This window comes from Schistocerca piceifrons, chromosome 7, assembly GCF_021461385.2.
Source record: "Schistocerca piceifrons isolate TAMUIC-IGC-003096 chromosome 7, iqSchPice1.1, whole genome shotgun sequence".
Lineage (NCBI taxonomy): Eukaryota > Metazoa > Arthropoda > Insecta > Orthoptera > Acrididae > Schistocerca > Schistocerca piceifrons.
In genome coordinates, this window is record NC_060144.1 from 51,303,013 (window position 1) to 51,326,224 (window position 23,212).

General features: G+C 35.8%; 1 protein-coding gene across 1 annotated transcript in view; it reads right to left on the minus strand.

The window, feature by feature from the left end:
* Nucleotides 1–18,982: 18,982 nt before the first annotated feature.
* Nucleotides 18,983–23,212, minus strand: part of LOC124805414 (sodium- and chloride-dependent glycine transporter 1-like) — a 224,514-nt gene continuing 220,284 nt past the window's right edge. The window contains exon 10 of the mRNA XM_047265976.1: nucleotides 18,983–20,790. Within this exon, the coding sequence (XP_047121932.1) occupies nucleotides 20,599–20,790 (192 nt within the window). The 3' untranslated portion in view covers nucleotides 18,983–20,598. The remainder of the gene's footprint in view (nucleotides 20,791–23,212) is intronic.

Genomic DNA, 23,212 nt, shown 5'->3' on the forward strand with positions numbered 1-23,212 from the left:
TCACACACACTGATGTATATATAATTTTTTTAAAATAAAAAGAGGTCTTGAACTTTTATTTCAGTTTTATATTGTAAATATTTTATCCATACAACTGAGGTAACTGAATTGCTGACTGGCCAATTATAATTTGACAGAAAACAGATTCTCTTCACCCACATCCTTGTTACAATGACACAGTTCTTTTTACCCAGAACTTTCATTAAGGTGGGGATGAATGAAGTATGGTGCTCTTCAGAGTATAATACTCCTTATCAGTTTTCATTATATCCCAATTTACTGTGAAAATGTAAGGCTAGTTCCGAAAAATTTTTCAGTTACAAAATTTCAACTTATGAGAGCACAAAAAATATATAGGGTATTCAATACTGTGCACATTACCAAATTTGTTCTCTTCTTTACAAGGTAATAAGTCTCTGTCTCCAGTTTGACCTTAAACTTTGGCATCCTGAGAAGCTCTATTTTGTTCAATCAGAAATTATCTATTGCCATGGGCACCCAAGTTTGAATATGAGCAGGCAGACAGTGTGGACTGTTGTTATGAAAAGTTCATGAATACTATAAATGTAGCTGCCATTGTCAGTCTCAGTATTGAAAACACATCAATATATTGATTTCTTCTTAACAAATACCAATCATTTCTTATGAACTTATATATTTTCAATATATACATATAGCAACTTTCTCTTACAGTTAATAATTTAATTGAATAGAAAAAAAATTGAATCACCAAGCGGCAGCAGAACACACACATTAAAGAAGATAATAATTAGGCAATCTTCTCATCCCATGCAGTAAGTCTCCCCTGGCCCATGGTTCAGGGTAGCTTTCCCAAAATCTAGCACTTTTCCTAGACCTTTCCAGTCTTTTTCGTTTACCCCTATTCCTTCTCCCTCAACCCTTCTGCCTGAAGAAGGAGCCACTGGCTCCAAAAGCTTGCTAATTATAAACTTCTTTTATGTGTATGTTCTGCCAATGCTTGGTGAGTAGATTTTTTATCTATACAATTAAATTATTTTCTCGATAGAAGTAATTTTTGCATATAATTTATTACACTCCTCGTGAAATCAGCAACATTATAGTATGTATGTAAGAATGTATTCTGCAAAAGACAGTATGCTTCATCACAACTGCATATCACATAGTTGTCATTTAACACTAATCCCATTGTAGGAATAAATATTTACACCGAATTAAGGTATGATTTCACAGACTGTACTAGTAAAAATGTTCTATTTTGTGACATGCACAAGTAAAAAATTAAACATTTAAAAGGTATGAATTTGCACTTCCTTCATTGTTATAGGTATCAACTACAGGAGAGGAAAAGAGAAATTTTGTGTATATTTTTATTACAAGATGTAATGAAAAATTGTAATTCATTATAAATAATATGCACTCAGTTGTTAATTTCCTTACTGAAAATTTTTTCTTGTTTTGTTTCTAAAAGCTCTTTACTCAAATTGGGGGGGGGGGGGGGGGGTGGAGGGGGCATGGGAGGGAGGGGAGAGAGAGAGAGAGGTTACTCAAATTGGGGGGGTGGAGGGGGGCATGAGAGGAAGGGGGGGGGGGGAGAGAGAGAGAGAGAGAGAGAGAGAGAGAGAGAGAGAGAGAGAGGTATGAATTGTTGATTGTTGAATGTTTCCGTCATTATTACAGGTTTTAAGTGTGTGACAGGAAAAGATAATCTTTTTGAGTATTTTACATTTTATTACAAGATGTAATAAAAAATTGTAATTCACTATATATAATTTGGTGAGCACTCGGTGTTTAACTTCCTTATTGAAAAAGAGAGAGGGGGGAGGGGGGGGAGGGAGGGGAAGGGGGTGCAGGAAGAAAGAGAGGGCACTGGACAAAAAAATGAAAGAAAAGATAGCACTTTGATAAGTGTAACTGAAATCCACATTAAGAAATAAAAATGTTTAGGATCTCAACAATAGCAAATAACTTCATTTGTGTCATGGACGATGATGTGTTATTAATGTATGATGAACAAAGTATATGAGCTGAGAATGCAGCTACATGGTAGCTAGAATAAGTAGCTTTTCATAATCACTATCTAGAATTAAACCTCACCAACACACATGTAAACCACATAGATGAAACAAACAGTTGCATGGAGATAAAAGAATATATATCTTACACTTGTAATAAAATTTAGTACTGTGCTACTTAGGGCTTTGACAAAATAAAAACTTCCTAGGCTCTTCAGAATTGCTGATCATACTAAAATACTTTTGATTACAGAGGACTGTAAAACAAGAAAAATAAACAGTCTATTATTTGCACCTTCAGATTTGGCGGTGCACTAGATGGCCTGCATCCACCAACTTTCAACAGAGGTTGATGTTAACCTGGCATCACATTAAAAATACATTTCTTGGTGCCTTCACATTATATGTTTTGTTAAGACAATTGGGACCCTCCTGGAGGCATTCGTCAACAGTCAACATATTTTCCTGTAGGGGGTAACCAGGTGCCCTCTCAAAATATTGCAAAGTACATGATGTATGAGATACCATTCAGCGCAATGCCGAAGGGCATCAGCAACAAATGTTATGTTCTTTCTGCTGCCACCCATAAATTTCAGGAAAATAACTCTCTTGTTTGTTTATCCTGCTTCTAGAAATGAGTGAAGGTAAAATAGCATAAAAGAAAGACAGCTAGTTTATTCTGACAAAGAAAGTAACATCTTTTAAAAAATTAAGAAACTTCTCATTATGAGAACATAAATTTAACTGGAGGACTACTGATGGAGGAGATAATGTTATTATCACTAACTGACTTGGAGAACCTGGCACTTTCCCTTTCAACAAAAGCAGACAAACCAAGGTAACGCATCCCGTTAAAAATAAACAGAATTAGTTGCTTTAGCCCTTTCTCAGTATCAGTGAATAATGGGTGTGTAATAGGAAAGTGAGTCCACATTATTTTTGGAAACTAATAGCTTCTATCCTAGTAATAATGGAAGGAATAAATGTAACAACTCATCAAAAGGTTGAGGCATTGAGGAGATAATAGAAACAAGACTGAAAACATTGCTAGCTTTTAGATAAAATATAACACCAGCTCAGCTGTAACTTTTTCATACTCTTTTATATGAGCACAATCACCAATGAGCTGTTCACCTGAATGAATGGCGTTACACACAATTGACCACATAGTGGCAGAACACACTATTTGCCACAATATATTTGACTTCAAAGGCTGCATAATTTATGCTTATTTTTAATTACATAGATGATACTTGTTATTGCAAGTTACCTTTGATTCTGTAATTTTTCTGGCCTCAAACCTCTGCTAGCTTCTGAACCATGTAAAGCCATGTCCCCAGCATCACAAACTCTGCTGATTTCATAGTGTATTGCTATAGAATAATAGGGAGACTGCAGACAGGAAAGAGTAATACATTGTGAATATCTCCCCCCTCCCATTACACTTCTGTACTTCTCTGTGTGCCACATACAGCTCCCTTAGCCTGTGCAAGAATGAGTTCACAGGTGCCACTTTCCTATCTTCCCCCTCCTAGCCATCAGCTTTTCATCACTCCTCCTCCTCAGAACCTCTTTTGTCCTCTCACCAATTCTGCCCACCACAATCCCTTACTGCAGCCAAGCTGTAGCACTAATTCAATGTATCAGCTCTGAAGAAGGATATCATCTGAAAGCTTAGCAACATTTTCATGTGCCTATCAACTACTCAACACCTCAACTATATAGTGAGATGTTTCTTTATTCCTTCCACTTTTCATACTGTACTTACCACTTTCCATTATCATATTTAGCTTATGTTTCACGATGTGTAAGTAATTCTTGGTCTCTTTCTAGTTGTGATCTTTTATTTGGACAGTAAATATTTTCAACCAATAACAACAATAAAATATGTTACTTCTATCACTTAAATAGAAAAAGTGTTACTATCTCATGGGTACTCGTTAGTATATTTAAACAGCCAGTGAGAAAACTGTCATTGTCATCTGGCATTACAAACAAATATTTGAGCCATAAATATATTTCAGCTCATGTACAGAACAAAAGCACAAAATGACTTTATACACTCATTACAAAGACAGAAGATATAAAGAGTTTTGCTGCCTGGATGGTACTGCTGAAGAGGAAAATGTATTCACCATTCCTACAGAGAAAGCTCACAACAGCAAAGCAAAATTTGCAAGGAAAACAGGATCTTTGATTAAAAACATTATATCATTTCAAATTGGAAGTAAAAATCAATGTGTACAAGATTGGAGTGAGAAAAACATCTATGTACAGTCTCAATGGATTGACTGGAACAGGACAGAGATATGCAAACGAGAAAACACCACAGAAATATTAGTATTAAGGAATTTTAAAAATAGAATCGCAAGGAAAAATACTATGACTGGAAACAGGAAGATAAATATAAAAGGGAAGAAAAAAATCAAACAAGGAAAATTTAAAAAAAGTTGCTACTAAATCTGAAATTTGAGACATACAGTGTCAAGAGAGGTCACATGCAGCAATCAAAAAGACATTATGATAATACAGACTACAGTATGGAAACAACAAATAAAAATGACATGCAGACACACACACATGCACACACTTACACACTGTTTATTTATGAGTTGTTGTGCAGTCTGATGGATGGGAAATGAAAGAAAAAAGTGACAGGTGTGCACTGTAAAATGTGTGAGCAAGGAGGGTCTGCAGCAGTGAGTGGGAGACAGGAGAAGAGGAAACAGGTGGCTGTTAGTGACACCAACATAATGAGATAAGATGTACTGATATTAAATGAGAACTTTTGTGTGATGTTTGCTACTATATGAATGCAAGGCATGTACATTAAGAGAAGGGAGAAATAGAGTTGAAGTTATAAATATGTCATTCAGGAGGAATTGTTGAAGAGTATAAGGAGTGACAAAGAAGTTTGAAGTAAAAGTATGTGGAACAATAAATGTCAAAGATAACCATGAAATGCATAGCAGTGCTACTGGGCAGCTCTATGGAAATGATTATTTTAAAAAAGGATAACTCTCTGATCAAATTCCTGAGAAGGAAGCAGAGAATATAAATCACAATGTGCTGTGTGATCTTAATCTGAATGTCACCTAAAATTGTTTTATGAGGGTGACAGCTGGAAAATAATGTTGTGGTTCCAGTGATAAAGGAAGAGAGAGGAGATATAGAGAGATCAGGTTCTCCTGTCGTTATTGGTGTAACAGATTTCCAAAGTAACAGACAGTAAATTTCCATGAGATTTAAGCCAAATATTGGCTTAAAATGGCACAGCAAGAATAATGACTAAGATACCACTGAACAGGATACAATTTGAGTTTGTTTTCAATAGCATATACATTAAAGCAGACATAGTAGTTACAACAGCTGAAAAGTTGTACTCATGTGGTTGGCATGAGACTGGCATATAATCTGCAACTATTATCACAAAAATTATTAACAATCTAGCATAAAATATAAAAGCATTAATGTCCAAAATGGCATAAAGGAGGGCGATGAATGCTGGGATGGCTATCATCATACAAATGAGAACAGACGGGTGGAAAGCTATGAATGAAAAATATTACAAATATATTATATCGACTTTTGGCACAAAATAACAAATGAATATTGAGGGAAATATGGGTAAAATTTTGATTCCTCCATTGAGATTAAGGCCAGTTTCAAATATTTGTAATGAATAACATAGGATTGAGAATGTACTTTACAGTATTTGTGCTGCAAATAAAATCAATGAGAATGGCAGGGGAAGAAAGCAAAGTGGTGAGAGAATTAATAATGCTCATCCTCTAATTCCATAGGCTATTATTAGATGACATGTGATAATTTATATCAAATGAATTTACTTTGTTTAGTTTTGAGAAAGAAAAGTTACTGTTGACATTAATGAACAGTTTATTGCTCAGAATTCCAAAGACAATGTTTACAAAACCAATCATCCTCATCAGTCCGTGTGAAGGGACTTGCAGTAAGTGATTTACTGTACTGCCTTTGTAGCAGCATTTATGATTTAAAAACACTTAATGAAGAGTTATGAGAATTGACTAATGGAAAGACAGAGCATTTAATTACATATTTTTGGTTATAGTAGAAACACATTAAAAGAACCAATGATAACATGTGAACCACAATTTTTTTGTTTAGACAAAAGTTTGTCAATAGCACAATCATAAATTTTGGTACCAACATGTCCTTACACAGACAATCTGAAAGCCTTATGAATAGATTTATGTAAAGTAAAACAGGAAAAGGATTATAATTATTGACTGATTTCCTCATATATTATGAACTGTACTTGCTGTTCTGAGAACAGAAGATAATGTTTTGATTCATATTAATAATGTGTGACTGATAAAATATAATCAGCATACTTACAATGCAAAATCATGTTGTTTAGAAATAAAATGTCTTTTGATCCTTGTAATCTAAGGAAGAAATGTGTTGTTTTTCTATGCCTACTTAGCATTTTCCATCCTTTGTTCTTTATCTCTGGTACTTTAATTATTTCATGATAGTGTCAGCTTAACTAAGAAAGATAATCTGAAAGAACAGTTACTGCCTCCTGAACTAGCCACCACAAAATTTGCATATACATGTAGCTACTTTGATATTACAATTAAGGGCATAAATATCTACTATATAGGTTACAGCAGACATACATGTTGACAAAAGCTGGAAAATACTAGGCTATAGTCCAAAGTACTCTTCTCATATCACAAAAGAAAAGAAACAGCTGTTGGACATGAGGTTGTTTAGGGATTAACTAGGGAAATCTCCAAGAACGTTTGCTCAAAGATGGCACAGTAAGAGGATTTTGGTTTAACTCTCACCCTGTCCTGCTATGTCTACATTGATTAATGTACTAGTAACTCTCTTATTTAATTCATACCCATTCCTTCCAGACCTTCCATGTATTTTGTTATCATATACAAAGGAAATATATATTGTCAAATGTGGCATATGTGTCACGTTTCTCAAGGGCACATGAGTAGCACCACTTGACAAGTCAAATATCTATTTTTGTTATTGCTATTTGGTTGCAGCTTTATTTTGATTATAATTTCTTTGCACACATATCTAACTTACATTGAGAACAAATATGGGATGGAACATTCAGGCAGAAGGTAAATTTAAGTTCATTGTTTTTGGATTAGAAATCCATTAAAACCAAACGGGTTGTTTCCATTCGTTGGGCAGTCCATTTTAATATATATGCAAAGATCCTATTGTTTGTTGTATTCTGGATAGATGATTGTAAGCTATACAAAGAAAACAGACTACATTTGCAAAACAATGCGTCTGCAGCAGAAACTCAGAATGCATGGAGTGTGAATAAATGTTAATCTCGGCACATGCAACACAGCTCTAATCTTACAGACATACCTAGAAATTTGCAAAGAGAATGGAAAGTATTTGTCATATAGTGATTTTGGTTCCATACAAGTATACTGTGGTCCTTATTTTGTCATTATTTCTCACACCTTCAAGAAACAGATTTGTAAGAAAATATTCTTTGACACAATATACGTATGTGTGGTTGTAGGGTTTTCGAATGAGAAAAACAGGCATTTTAGGATTATTTGTAATAATTACCAAGAAATCGTGTTCCTTTTCCTGTAATGTGAATTTATAAAAATAATACTTCTGTTATAGGCAATGACAACATGTAAAAAGTCTTTGCTTCAACAAAATGGTATTATGTCTATATAATGGACTGTTTGAGGAATTGATAAGTAACAGAAATAATAAAAAGTGAGAATGAATTTTAGGCTTTCAAAGTCAGTGCCAATCTTTTCCTGAAGATATTTAAATGTAAGGTGGAAGTCACCTGAAATGTGATATAAAGACTAGAACCACTATAACTGGAGTTAAGTATCATAGGATAGATTAAATATGAATATAAGATAGAAGTAGAAAAAGATGTGAGAAGTGTTAAACAACTGAAATGAAGTAACCCATATAAGTGACTGTCTTCAGGAAATGATAAGTCAGAAAATCAATTTTTCTATGCCGTGTATTCTGAGGCACTTCAAATGAAAATTAATTTTATGAAACTAAAAGACTCTAACTTTAAAACTGAATTTTCTGCATACTATTAAAATTGTTGGAACTGTTCTACTGAATTATTTGAAAATAAAACAACTGTTTGTCTATGTAAACACTTTTAGAGACTTTTGGGTACCATGAAACTACTGATGTTATTTTCACCATGTAGTTCAGAGATCACTCAAAGAGACTGAGTTTAAAAATAAAAACTGATACCTATATTTCATCTGCAGGGTGTGTATTCTTAAAACTGCAATATCTTGCTTTGCAGCTTTAGCCGTGATTTCTCTGAATGAACAAAATTAATGGAGGAATCACATGAAAGAAGATGTAAATTGAAAGTCACTGGAGTGGAAACGAAAGAAGTTTATCAGAAGAATATAAAGAAGTGGAAAAATTGTTAAAGGATAAAAGAGAGGAAGTGAAAATACTATGATGAACCTAAGAGGTCAGATGGGGACTGGGAGTCAAAATGGGGAATGATTTACACAATTGGCTGGAAACAATTGAAGAGTAGATTGGATGTGTGGTGTAATTTCAATGATCACGGGAATTGGTGATGCAGTCCTAATCTTTCAAGTTAGTCACTATAATATGAAAAATCCTATTTCATGTACTTTCCTTTGGTGCAAAATGTTTTGGTTATGATGAAATGAGAACAGGTTATCATAGATGTTTGTTATATACATACTGTGTCTGTTTGCATAGCTCATAGCCCCTCTCTCTTTGCTGTTGTTTTATTTATGCATGAATATCTCATAAACTACAATGTCAAAAGAGATCTCTGGAAACACTCAGATTTATGCAGTGTATTGCTAGTGATAAAGTAGTCACAGACATCTGTTTATAGAGAATGTTAGAAGCATTAGTGTAGTATCTGCAGGTGTCCTTTATGTTTGAAAATTAATATGTATGACCTTCAGAAGAGCATTGTTTGTAATAGGGAGAGCTGCATCAATGAAGAAGCCAGATGGATTAAAACCTAATGTCAGACCAAAAACTACAAAAAATAATGAAGTAGAAAAGTATTTAAGAAAGAATTATCTCAACTCCTTGCAGTCTAATGTCCCACTGGGGTCATAGGATTTCTGTGACTATTCCTGTGCTATTCTTCCAGCACAGAGGTTTTTTTTTTTTTTAAGAATTTCACTATATTGTGCAAAAGTTTAAACATGAAAGTTATTTTTGTTACTACTTTGCAGTGACTGGAGAATATCTGTCAGCAGATATGTTGTTTTGTTATTGTGTGTTCATCTTAGAGAGAATAAAATTGATTAACATCTCAATGCAAGTTATGATTCAAACAGCGGAATAAGTCTAGTTTAATATGAGTAAGTTGATACTACATCAAGGATCATGGTTCTCTCCAAAATGATGAAATGAGTGGTGTATGCAGTGAATTAATCAATGAGGAACTAGATGCTGATGGTTGGATAAAGCTGCATGATGCAGTAAAAAAATCATTATATCCAAAAAATTACTGTTCAGAGAAGTGATAGTGACATTCAAAGAATCCCATTATCTAAAACACCTGTGAAGTTTTCCAGCTGTTTGGCGCCAAGAATTGCAGTACACTGTAAATTAACCAAACAAGTGTCCTGCTCAGAACTTGTTTAATCTGTATTGAAGAAGCATTCTGCCAAGAATGACTGAAGAAATATGACTGTACACAGAAATACATGTGTTCCTGGGAGTGATTCTGAGCATGGCTGTCATTATAAAGCTCAACATCACATCCTACTTTTCAGATTCTTGTTTGATTACACTCTGTTTTATTTGCAGGTGTTTTCATGTTGTAGATTCATGCAAATAATTTAGCTGCTTTGTATCAGCTGCCATCATGCTCACAAAGGGCTTCAAAGCCAAAGTTTGTATTCCAGCTGAAGTGAAAATTTTTGGAACACTTTAGTTTCAGCCATGATTATGCCACTGACAAAAAGTGCAATAATTTTCAAACTATGTCTCAACTCTAGAATTTACAATCCACAAAACACATGAAATGGTGCATATGTGTGTGTGTGTGTGTGTGTGTGTGTGTGTGTGTGTTTTGGCTCATGGTGGTACAGCTTATGTTAGTTGTTTTTAACTGTATGGTGATGATCTTATGACTAAGGTACTTGTAGGACCAAACTTTCCATTGACAGCATTAAACATTTTGCACTTGTGTACTGAACTCTTGCATAATTCTGATGACTCAGGTTTCCTTCATGCTTGATGATGAGTACTATTGGCTTAAAATGTATCACTAATAAATTAATGTCATAATATCAATAATCTTAAAAATTGTGACTGGTTGCAGTACACACAAATATCCTTCATTATGACAGTCACAGGAAACAAAGCAGCCAAAATGGCCAATTATTACTTGCATATTCATGGATAGATATTACACAAGCGTAGTTTTGGCACATGAAATGAAGAAGGAAAACAGTGTAAAAATCTACAGAAATATAAAATATAATGAAACTGAAGAAAGTGGATGTATGCACGTTACTGAAAGATGACAGAAGAATGATAGTATGGCAAGATCAGAGTAACATGCTGACGGTGAGTATATGCAATTAGAGGTTCCTAGGCAGACATAAAAAACAGTATTTTACTGGAAGAGAACATGTAGTTGCCTAATAATAACTTAAAAATCAACATTAGTCATAGCTGTTGATAAAGCTGGCCATTACATTGGCAAGTACGGTTTTGTCATAAAATTACTGAAGTGACTGAGTAAAGTATTTTTCTGATTGTTTACAGTGTCTGTGGGAGATAATTTCATATTGTACAAGAAGTGCCAAAAGAACAATGATGCCAAAAAGTGTCCACCCATGCAGTACAGGAAAACATTAGTTGAGGACCTTGCTCGAGACGGTTGAAGCAACGTTCCAAAAAGAAGAACCACTAGTGATCTCTGGATACAAAGGAATGGATAAGAAACCAGATATAACTATTCCATGACAAGAAGACAAAAGCTTGTGTTTCATGCTGCAGTCATAAAACATCATGCAGAAAAAAAGAGCTTTACTTTACTACAAGGTTTGTATACAATGTCCATGTCTTCATATTAAAGCATGTTTTAAGATGTATCACACTACAGCTGTGCGTTTTCAGCCACAACAATGTGGCTGCACATTGTGTGTGTGTGTGTGTGTGTGTGTGTGTGTGTGTGTGTGTGTGTGTATGTGTGTGTGTGTGTGTGTGTGTACATTAAAATTTTAATTCTTTTTTTGTGCCCTTTTGATGATTCAATGCTTTTTCTGTTTAGTGAGTTCCTCCTTATTCCTAAACCATTTGTATTGGCATTTAAAAATTCAATAGAATGTTTTTGAATTTAGGTACCTTCAGTTTAACTTTATCAGAACAATCTGGGGCTGATAATAAAAGAGAAGGGTAAGAAAATTTATGCTGAGAATGACAAATGTAAGTTACTAAGTATTCAGGTTGCCCCTCCCCCCCCCCCCCCCCCCTCCCTCCAAATTCTCTCTTTCTCTCTATCTTCCTCTCCATTTTTTATGGTTCAAAGTTTTGCTTTCAAGGAGGGAAGATTAGGGTGTAACATCCTGTCAACAATAAAGTGATTAGAATTTTGAAAGAATTTAGAAATATATGAAAAGAGTTGAAGCCAATCTTGTATACCACCCAAGAGTTTATGGTGTTACTTCCTTTCATCTAACTTGCTTAGTACATTTTTTATATTTTGTTGAACACAAATTAAAGAAATCTTTTATCCACCAATGACTCTGTAATCTCTGTCCATGTGCTGTGGTTCGACATGGACATTATAACCTGTTTATCTTCTGAAATAGGTTGTTTCTTTTTCACTGAATAGAAAAACCTGTGACAAGAAACACTATATTATTGGGTCACCTCTGACACAGTGAGAAACTAATTTAAATGGAAGAAAGAGAAATAATATTAATAAGTAAATGTACACAAGCAGTAAATTGCAAGGTGCATCATTATAAAAAAATTGGGTTAATGAGATTATGCATAATCTTATGTGAGTACCAACAAATGAAGATTTGCATGAGATGAAAGCTGAAGTATTTGGTAGATGGTCATTTGCAAAATTTCCCTAGTCAGCATTGGCTTTAAACTGTCAGAGCCCAACTTGACCACCTCAGGATGTAAATCACACTATACAACATAGAATGAAATGGACAAAAATTTGCAAACTCACTGTTGGAACCTAGCTGCATAACAAAATTTCAACTTAGTGAGGACATCACAGATGTAATGGTATGCTTCAGTGTAATTCAAACATGCACCCATCAAATGCAAAATATTTTCTTTTATAAAATTAACACTGTTGAGCTTTGATCTGTTGTTTTGAAACAATTTCAGATAACCATGAAATTGTTGTACAAGTCTTGACTAATAAAATAAAGACCATGTAATGACAAATTATTGGACAGAGCTGCTGGCCATTATTTAACTTCAGGAGGCATAATGTGTAGTCCTGTCAATGTTCACATTAAAAGTAACACACCTTTTAGTTTCAGACCTTTTCTGAGAGAAGATCTTTTTCAACCTATCACTCTGTCCTATCTGACAAAGGAACTATTAGTCTCAAAAGCCTGGCACTGCATCTATTTTACTTTTATGTGTGTTTACTTGCAGTACTCCTTCCACGAACCATGGTGCTTGTGAAGGTGGGATGACCTGCATGCCTACATGATACAGATAGCCATACCATAGGTGTAACCACCTCCTTCAACAGCTGCAGGGACAACAGTCAGGATGATTGGCTGATCTGGCCTTGTATCATTAGGGGTCAGCATGATCTTGCTGTGTTGGTGCTGTGAATGTCTGAATGCGAGGAACCACACCTGTCCCAAGGACATGTGGCTCTACTGTATGGCGTAATGATCTTGGCACCCTCCTGGGTATAATATTCCAAGACAAAACTGCCGTTCTACAAGCTGGAGTGTGGAATGTTAGAGCCCTGAATTGGGCAGGAGGGTTAGAGAATTTAAAATGGGGAAAGTGTAGTGTGGTGACAGGAAGAACAGTACTTCCGGTCAAGTCATTATAGGATTAACACAAAATCAGCTAGGGGTAAAGAATTAAAGAAAGTTTGATAATGAATAAGAGAATAGGAAAGGGGATAAGCTACTATCAGCATCATAGTGGACACATTACCATAGCCAAGATAGATGAGTAGCCAACACCTACCACACAAGTATAAATTTATATGCCAACTAGCTCCACAGATGGTGAAAAGATTGAAAGAATGTACAATGAGATAAAAAAAATCATTCATACCATTAAAGGAGATGAAAACTTAATTGTGATTGAGGACTGGAATTCCATAGAAGAGTAGGAAAAGTAATAGGAAGATATGGACTGGGGGAAATGAATGAAAGAGGAAGCTTCCTGGTATAATTCTGCACAGACAGAAAGGCCACACAAGGAAAATGGGCTTGAAGGCAATATTATAGAAAGATAGGAGGAAGTAGGTAAAGATGAGATGGGAGATGACAAGAATTGGCAGAGCACTGAAAGACCTACGTCAAAATGTGGCTCTGGAGTAATTGACATTCCTTTTGAATTATTGAAAGCCTTGACAGAGCCACCCAAGACAAAACTATTCAACTATTGTTTGAACAGTCAATTCGCCGGGAAAATTTTAAAATTCACATAAGACAAAACTATTCTATCTTACATGAAAGATATACTAGACAAGTGAAACACCTTCAGACTTCAAAAAGAATGTAATAATTACTATTCCAAAGAAGACAAGTGCTGACAGGCAAGAATATTACTGAACCATCAATTTAATAAGTCATGGTTGCAAAATACTGACACAAACTATTCACAGAAGAATGCAAAAATTGATAGAAATTGACAATTGGAAAGATGAGTTTGGGTTCAATAGAAATGTAGGAACATACAAAGCAATACTGTCTCTCTGACTAATATTAGAAGACAAATTAATGAAAGCTGAACCTATGTTTATACACATGCAGATTTAAAGGCTTTTGGCAACGTTGACTGGTATACACTCCTCAAAATTCTGAATATACTGTGAAGAAATTCCAAGGACCAAAAGGTTATTTACAATTTGCACAGAAACAGATTGAAGTTACAAGAATTGAAGAGCATGCCAGGGAATTTGTAGTTGAGAAGGGAGTGAGACAGGATTATAGCTTCTCCTTAATGTTATTCAATCTGTACACTGTGCAACCAGGAAACAAAACCAAACAGAAATTTGGAAAGGGAATCAAAGTTAAGAAAGATGAAAGAAAAACTGTGTGGTTTAACAATGAAGTGTTAGTTCTTTCAGAAATGGCAAAGGACTTGCAAGAGCAACTAAATGGAATGGATAGTTCTTGAAAAGAAGTAATCTGCTGAATACTATCAACAGCAAAACAAGGGTGATGGAATGGTTGCTGAGGAAATGCGATTAAGGAATGGGACACTAAAAGTAATTCATGAGTTTTGCTACATGGGAAGCAAAATAACTGATGATGTGTCAAAGTATATAGGATATAAAATTCAGGCTGGCAATGGCAATAAAAGCTTTTCTGAAAAAGAGAAAAATATAAATTTAGGTGTTAGTAACTCTTTTCTGGAGGTATCTGTGTGGTGTGTAACCTTGTAAGGAAGTGAAATATGGATGATAAGCAGCTCAGACAAGAAGAGAATAGCAGCTTTTGAAATGTGCTGCTACAAAAGAGTGTTGAAAACTAAATGGGTGGGTTGAACAATTAATGATGAGATGTTAAATCAAATTGGGGAAAAAAGTAAACTTTCATGACTTTACTGAAACAAGGGATTAGTTTATAGGACACATCTTGAGGCACCATGGAACCATAAATTTAGTAACAGAAAGAAGTGTGAGGGGTAAAAACTGCATAGGAGGATCAAAGCTTGTATACAGTAAGCACGTTCAGATGGATGTAGGTCATAGTAGTTATGTATAGATGAAGTGGACTTGCACAGAATACATTGGCATGGAGCACTGCATAAAACCATTCTTTGAACTGAAGCCCAGAACAACAACAACAACAACAACAACAACAGTAACAACAACAACAACAATGGCAGCACTACACATTTTGCCTCTTGGAGATACACATTGGCTAGCAATTCTGTCTCACAATTTATTAGTTTTCTTGACTGAATTTTCCTTTGAAACAGTTGATTTATTTCCACAGACAGTGATGAAGTAATTCAGGCTTAAAAAATGCTGTGACTATTTTTTGTTATGTTCTTTGTGATTTTTTCAACAAGGGCATTAGGCCATGGTTAGTGCAAGATCCTGTGCATAATGCTGGGGCATACTCAGAGATAATAAAGGCCAAATATTTTCAAATTGAAACAAAAGAAAGTAGCAGAACTGTTTATCCATAACTAGGTCTGGTCAAGACCTCATCCAACCACTGTCTGAGATTGTGGAACAGTGCCAACATGTGTTATGGAGCTTGTACTTCAGAAGAGATAAGAGATGAGTACCGCAGAAAATATGAGATGAAGATGTATAATTTTAATCCTCCTTCTTATCTGTTAAACTTGACTTTTGTGTGTGTGAATTTCTACAGCCTTTCTATAGATCCTAGCATAGCAATTATTAAGCTCCATGTCATCCTCGGCCAGTGGTGGCATTTGGATACAGTACGGTTGGGCATGGGATCTGCATGCAATTTGCCTGACCACTGTCAATTTTGCAGACTTTGGAGCTGCTACTTCTCATTCAAACAGCTCCTTATATGGCATCACGAGGCTGGGTGTTTACCGTTCCAGTCCTCCCACCAGGAAATATCCCTGGCCGTACCAGGAATTCAGCCCAGGTCCTTAATGTCACAGGCACCACACTCAACCAATTAACTACAGTGGCGGACACAGTACACAGGAATGGTTTCCCAGACCATGGCTGTTCTTGTGTTCTTAAGCTGGGTATTGCTGTTACTTTTAGTAGTTACAATGTCCACTTTGCAGATGTGCAAAGGATTTTGTGTACTCCTGCTGTGGCAAGTGTTGGGCATCCATCTTTTGCGGTGTTTAAATATTCATGCACCTCTCTTGTTGGCTTAAAAGCTGTATCAATACTCTGTCTTCTCAGTACTCTGCGATGTGATCTGTGACCATTTTGTGAATAGGAGGGACACTTTGCCTTTAGAAGGTCCAGATCTTTAGTATGAAGTGCCCTATTTATCTATTTGTCAGAGTAATTCTTAAATGATTTTGAGCCTTTCCTACAAGTACTGTGGCTCACACATTCTTTCAGCCCAGTCCACCAACTTCTTAATTTCTCCTCTTTTCTGCTTGGGATGCAGACTGGGATCTTTGTGACGATCTCTATCTGTCTGAGTGAGCTTTCTGTAGAAGTTAAGCCATAAAGTTGCGTCAGTTTTTCTGAGTACCAGTATGCATAAAAGTGAAATTTGACCTCCCTTCTTTTTCCCCATTGTAAACTTTAGATTGTAATTAATAGAACACAGAAAATTTATAAATTGTATGTTTTCTCCATGAGGCCATATAATAAAAGTGCCATCAAACTGATGAGCAGTCTTCTTCTCATCCATTGAAAGGGCTGCTTCTTCAAATTTCTCCATACAGAAATTTGCTACAACTGCTCTGAGTCGGTTCTTCATAACCACGTCATAAGATTAATCAAAGAATTCATTGTTTGATTATAAGTGAGTTGATGTAAGACACAGTTTAAAGAAATTTGTTATATTTTTTGTGAAAATACATTCCAACTGTGACATCTCCTTGTTCGAAGGAACCATTGTGTACAGCCTCTGAGGGTGTCCCAAGCAGGAGACAATGTGCCAGGCACAAAAACATTCCTTAGAACATGACATAAATTGCATATAAATATATATGTAAATACTAGCTGTGAAACTCTGATTTTTTTCCAGTTTACTTATGCACATTTTAGTTATGCAAATTGTAACCTACACACATTAAAGTAATGAACCCGTGTCTTCAGCCTTGAAACATTTGTGCTGCCACAAACTGCAATAAAAAATAATACTTGTTATGTGTGACATAACTGATGACAAAGCATTAAAATATAGCTAATTTAGGAGCCTCTTTTGTTACACAGGCAACTGAGACACTGTCTCACACATATTTATCTTTCCACAAAAGTACTACTGCAGTGGAAAACCTGCACATTTTTTTCTGCAGTACCTTAAATTTAGTCAGATTGTTCTTTCCAAGGTCAGTTATTTGCACTCAGATTTCCTATTGGAATACTTTAACTAAGGAAAAAATCAGAAAATTTGATTTTCTGTAAAATGTGATAAGAAGTGTATATGTAACTGTACTTTTAACTGTGTAGCATGTAATACTAACTCGCAGTAAACTGTCAGCTTGAAATGTATAAAAATCACTGCAAGTGATGTTGAACCCACTGAAACCTCTGCTGTTAGAAAAGCTAGAGGATTGTAGAGCTAGACAAACAGAAACAGTAGTAGTGTTCGCATTGTACACTAACTATGAAGTTTTCAGCACATTTCCCATCAAACTGAAAAAATTTTGAGAGTACAAAAAAAGGAACATTTTCTAGCTCTCAGGACTTCAGCACCATTTAAATGAATGTTATATTGAAATGACACATATTGTAAATCAAGTCTCTTAAGATCTTAAAGATGACTGCCAGTTTAAGTAGCTTATATCAAATTCTACACCCAAATGGTAGGTTTAAACTGGTTGGTTAGATTACGATTAGTATATATTCCCTTGCACAGAAATTTAAAAAATAAAAGAATAATTACAATTCCCTTCTGTTCTAGTCTAGTTCTGGATCACACACAAGGCTTTTAGAGCTATTTTTTTTGTGCTTCACTTATCTGCTATGTTACTACAGGTGTCCTTATAAGATCTCTATAATACAACAATACTTCACATGGCAGTCTGCCATGGGTAATTCTGAAATAAACTGCATGACATAAGAAAGAGTCGATATATGAGAGGAAGAGTATCTCTCAAATATGAGCAACAAGTACATAACTGTTACATTTTTAATTAGTTCCCTTTTTTGCCTACCTCACAATTAGGTATTACAATTCCACATCAAAGGGAAAAAACTCACATGCAAAATTGTGTTTCAAAAAAAGACTTTTTACATGTAGCTCTGCAACAAAAAAATTTCAGTTGAAAGTGACTGCTTTAATCTTCTTTTTAGTATGTGCTTTGAGCAACAGAATTCCATCATCTGACAAAATGTACAATACAACGACACCTGTGCTAGTTATCATCAGGCAACTGAGATACTTTTTGCCTCAATATGGCTATAAAATAAAGTACAAAGAAAATTATACAACAAGCCTCAGGATTAATTATGATGTAATCCTTTGCTGTTGAAGGAAAGCAGCTCTATTCTCATTAAAGGTAACCTTATATTCTTTTGTCATTAAAAAGTTTGTCATTTGTTTATATTGATATCTTTTTCCACTGCAGTATACCAACAATATGAGAATCTGTATTAAACATTTATTCCAAATTTGAATGGTGAAATATAACTTTCATTAGCTCTACATTTATGCTAGTAAATATACTCAAGTGTGCACCACTCACACAACTGTACTCCTCAGAAAAGAAACAGATGTTCCACAATTTCATTCACATCATAACAAATACATCAGAAAATAACATTGCACTTTCTTTTTCTTTATAATAATGAATACCACCAAGAATCTCATAAATTCACTTGGTGTAGTCAAAACTTACTGTCCTTGTAATTTTATGTAAAGTATATATATTTATTGGCATGGGTCAAACTGAAAGTTTTACAGTAACAAAAACAATAAATTTATTTCTCTAAATAACATACAGAATATTTGAAATGATAACACAGTTATCTATAAAAATCTGTACCAATATCTATGAAATCCTCTGACAGTTATCTGTTACAGGGATAAAACTAGTCACTTTTCCATATAAATGGGTTCATATTTACATTCAGCTCTTCACTGCTGTTTATTATAAATGGCAAATATAGATTTTTTTGTTTAACTTGTTCTTGCTCACAAATCTCCAGTGTTAATGTTCCTATGTATTTTGGTTTCCTCCATGTCAACAATAATTTATTATTACAGACCATCTGATTCACACAAAATAAAAGGCTATATATATATACATATATACGTTTGATAACTTCAACAATCATCTATTTGATCCTACAGCTGATAACAATGCTAGCCTTTCCACTCATTCCTATAAACTCCTTAATCTTTTGTTTAGCAACAACTCCATAAAATTTTTTGTAGTTTAACACATTAATTACTCGATTCCAGTTCTTACAGTGAAGGTCTACATATAAATCTATACTTTCTCCTAGAATATCTTAAGTCACCTTATCCTTATTTTATTATGAGCAGTGTAAATAATTGTGTTCTTTCTACTTTCTCTTTTAACTTCGATAATGAGATGATTTGATCACAGCACAGTTAATTGATTCACTAATGAATCACTTCTCTATCTTCGTACCAAATATGTAGCACTTGTGCCTAGAGGGATAGGATTATTTTTTTCTATTTGGTATGGGACAGTGGTTTCTATTTGACAAATTGTACCTTGTAAATCTACAGGGTACTTACTAACTGATGCAAATTAAGTTCACTTGTAAAACTTTTCCAGAGCTTGTTAGTCACTGCACTGCTATTTACTAACTGCACTGACACCCTTATATTGTTTTCTTTTAATAGAAACTGTCTGCAATGACAAACCACATTTATCTCCAGATTTCCAGTATTGTGGTGTTTGTAATGGCTGCAAGTCATTGCCTGACCTCAGAAGCTGAAAAATGATAGCTCTCAAAATATGATCCACAATTTCTTCATGGAGCTTTCTTAATGTTTCATCTTTGATGAAAGAACCTTTCAGGTTCTTACTGTAGTGTTGAATAAGCTCCCTAGTTATCCTACAGTAGCACCTAACACCCACTTAATGTGTAGTACACAGACATTTAGTGTACTAGGAGGAGGTATACGTGACACCTCATATTATCACATATCACCACAGAAATTAACCACTCTGCAACACTTTACATGTAATTCCTGATTTGTTTTCAGCTCCCACAATATGTGTGCACATAGGCACACTGAAGGAGTCAATACTGGAACATTGTTCACTTTTACAAGTCTTATAATGAGGCCACACATAAATATCTTGAAGATAACAACAATCGGTCAACTCTGTCAATTCAAACATCTACTTCCAGCAGCTGTAAAAATATAAATTCAATATTATGTCCACAATGGTTAGGAAGTGGAATAATAAATAAAAAAATGTTTCTAGCTCTGACTGTTAGAGGGACAGAAAAGAAAACTCTTTACTTCCCTTCTGTACCTCAAACAAATCCCAAAAATACACAAATATTTCATCAGATGATGTATGTCTTTTCTCTTTAATGTTATCCCACTTATTAAGTGAGACATAATAATCTCGGTATCCCATAATGGGGAAAGATTAATCATTTGTAGTTCTGCTGGTGTACTTAATTTTATCACTATACTGGATGGGCTTCAGTCGCTTCTCGCACACCTGATACAGCTGTTTTCTTGAGGATACTAGGCCCGGGCTGCGGTGCTGGCCCGGGTGGGGCCCACTCTCAGAGACGATTGTCCGCTAAAGGATCCGATGGGTCATGTCCGGGAGCAGCAGCTGAAGCAGATTCTCTTATCACAGGAAGGCCATTGACCAAAACAATAGTGTTCCTCACACTCTCATATGTTGGAGGGTTGCTTGCACGGCAATGTGCTGGGCCCCAGTCACCAGTTGGTCGGACTAAGAAACGTATTTTCTGAAATTTGAAAATAAGCATTTGAACCTTTTTAAAACAAGTTATAAAAAGCGAAAACACTTGATTATGCAAATACTCTTTCTGCACCTAATGTGAATGAAACAAATGTTTCTGCTTGGATACCAATAGCATAAATATAAAATTATCATGGATCCAGATGGTGTCTTTGATGATTGACCAATCTTTGAAATGGAAACAGGTGGACAAAAGCTCAGTCTACATGTTAGATGAGCTTGCCACTGTACAAAAATACAGAGGTTTCATAAATGGTTCAAGTGGCTTCACCACTGTAGCACAGTTGTACATTCTTGATACAAAACTGCAACACTACATGGTCAGACCAAGAATTTCCTGTTACTTCCACCTGAGTGCAGCAATTAGTAAAGACAGTGACAGGCACTGATGGGATTATATTGCACTTAAATTTCGCTCCCAACAGTCAAATAACACTGAAACAATACATCGTAAGGAATGTGTTTCTCAGTCTCATGTGCCATTTCCACTTGGCAATGTATGTTCAGTTTTGAGGACAGCGTGACTCAGTAATTGGAAATTCATTGCCCTCTTACAATGATGGAAACAATCAATCTCATGTGAGCAAGTTTTATGCCGTATGTAATCCATGGCTGTCAATAAACAGAGCAACCGATCATTTGGAAGACCTTATGGAAAATGACTGAAGCAGAAATCTTATGATTTGCAGTTGCTACAAGATCTGATCTCCAAAGGACAAAGATAGTCAATCTGAACTTGCTACACGAATTCCACAGCATATGAAAAAGAATAGTTTTGTGAAAAACTTCCCTCCATGATGAAGCACAATTTTTTGTGAAGTGGTGCAGCAAATACACACAATCTGTGAAACCAGTACACTAAAAATCTCTGTGCTATTGCACAACAAAGTTGCAACTCATCAAAAGTTAATTACTGAGAAGAATAAAGGTAATGACACAATGTATAGTTGAGCCACTGAGTGGTTGGTAGATGGGCACATAAATAAAACTATGATGGATGGAAGCAAGAGTAGAAATGTAAGTAGTTAAAGTAGTTACATAAATGACACTGATGTGTGGCACAAAGAATCACTCAACAGAATATGGTATTTATATTAGCTTTCTAGCTCTTGCTCTTTCTCTATAAAAAGTAGATATATCAAGATTCACACACAGAATCACACAGACAGGCAAACACTCACATCTGTGGATGCAGCAAGACTGGGAACTGGGGGTTAAAAAGGGAGTAGAAGGGAGGGGAAAAAAAGAGAAAGGTAGAGTTGAAGGAGGAGAAAGGGAAGGAAAAAGAGAGGGACAGGGGTGGAATAGACCAGGAGGATTGCAAGAGCAGAGGATATGCTGGAAAGAGAGTTTCCACCTGTGAAGTTCATAGATACTGGATCTGGAAGGGATTATCCAAACGGCTGACAAGTAGAGCAGTCATTTGTGTTGTGGTGCACAGCTTGTTTGGCAACTGGATGATCAAGTTTGTGATTTGCCATAGATTGGTGGTGGACATTCATATGAGGAGACAGTTGTTTACTTGTCATGCCTGAACAGAACGCTGCACAGTAATTGAAGCTGGCTGCATTCACACATGGCCCTGCCTTTTATGGGACACGAAATATCTGGGACTATACTGTGGTAGAAGGTGGTAGGTGGGAGTATGGGAAAGGTCTTCCACCCAGATCAACCACAAGGGGATGACCCATCTGGTGCTGGACTGGGAGTACGATTGGAGTAGGAATGGACAAGGAATTTCAAGGTTGGATGGGAGGCAGGACATAACTATGGGTGATCAGGGTTCGACATCCCTATCTCAGGGCATGATGAGAGGTAATTGAAGCACTGGTGAAGGAAGTGGTTGAGATTTTCAAGGTGAGAATGATGCTTGGTGATCAGAGGAGTGCTGGTCAGTAGCTGCTTAACAGGTTTACTGGTTTCAGAAGAGGAGATGGCAAGGTAGATCTGTTTGTGAATGAGAAGGACAGGATACTGTGTGCCAGTAAAGGCTGATAAGGTTATCAGTATATTTCAACAGTATCTGCTCTCCACTGTAAATGCGGTGATCATTCATGGTGAAAGTGTGAGGAAGACACTTTCTGACACGGAATGGGTGACAACTGACAAAACGAAAATTGGTGCACCTGATGAACAGCCCCCCCCCTCTCCCACCCATGAACCATGGACCTTGCTGTTGGTGGGGAGTCTTGCGTGCCTCAACGATACAGATAGCTGTACCATATGTGCATCCACAATGTAGGGGTATCTGTTGAGAGGCCGGACAAACGTGTGGTTCCTGAAGAGGGGCAGCAGCCTTTTCAGTAGTTGCAGGGGCAACAGTCTGGATGATTGACTGATCTGGCCTTGTAACACTTACCAAAATGGCCTTGCTGTTCTGGTACTGCAAACAGCTGAAAGCAAGGGGA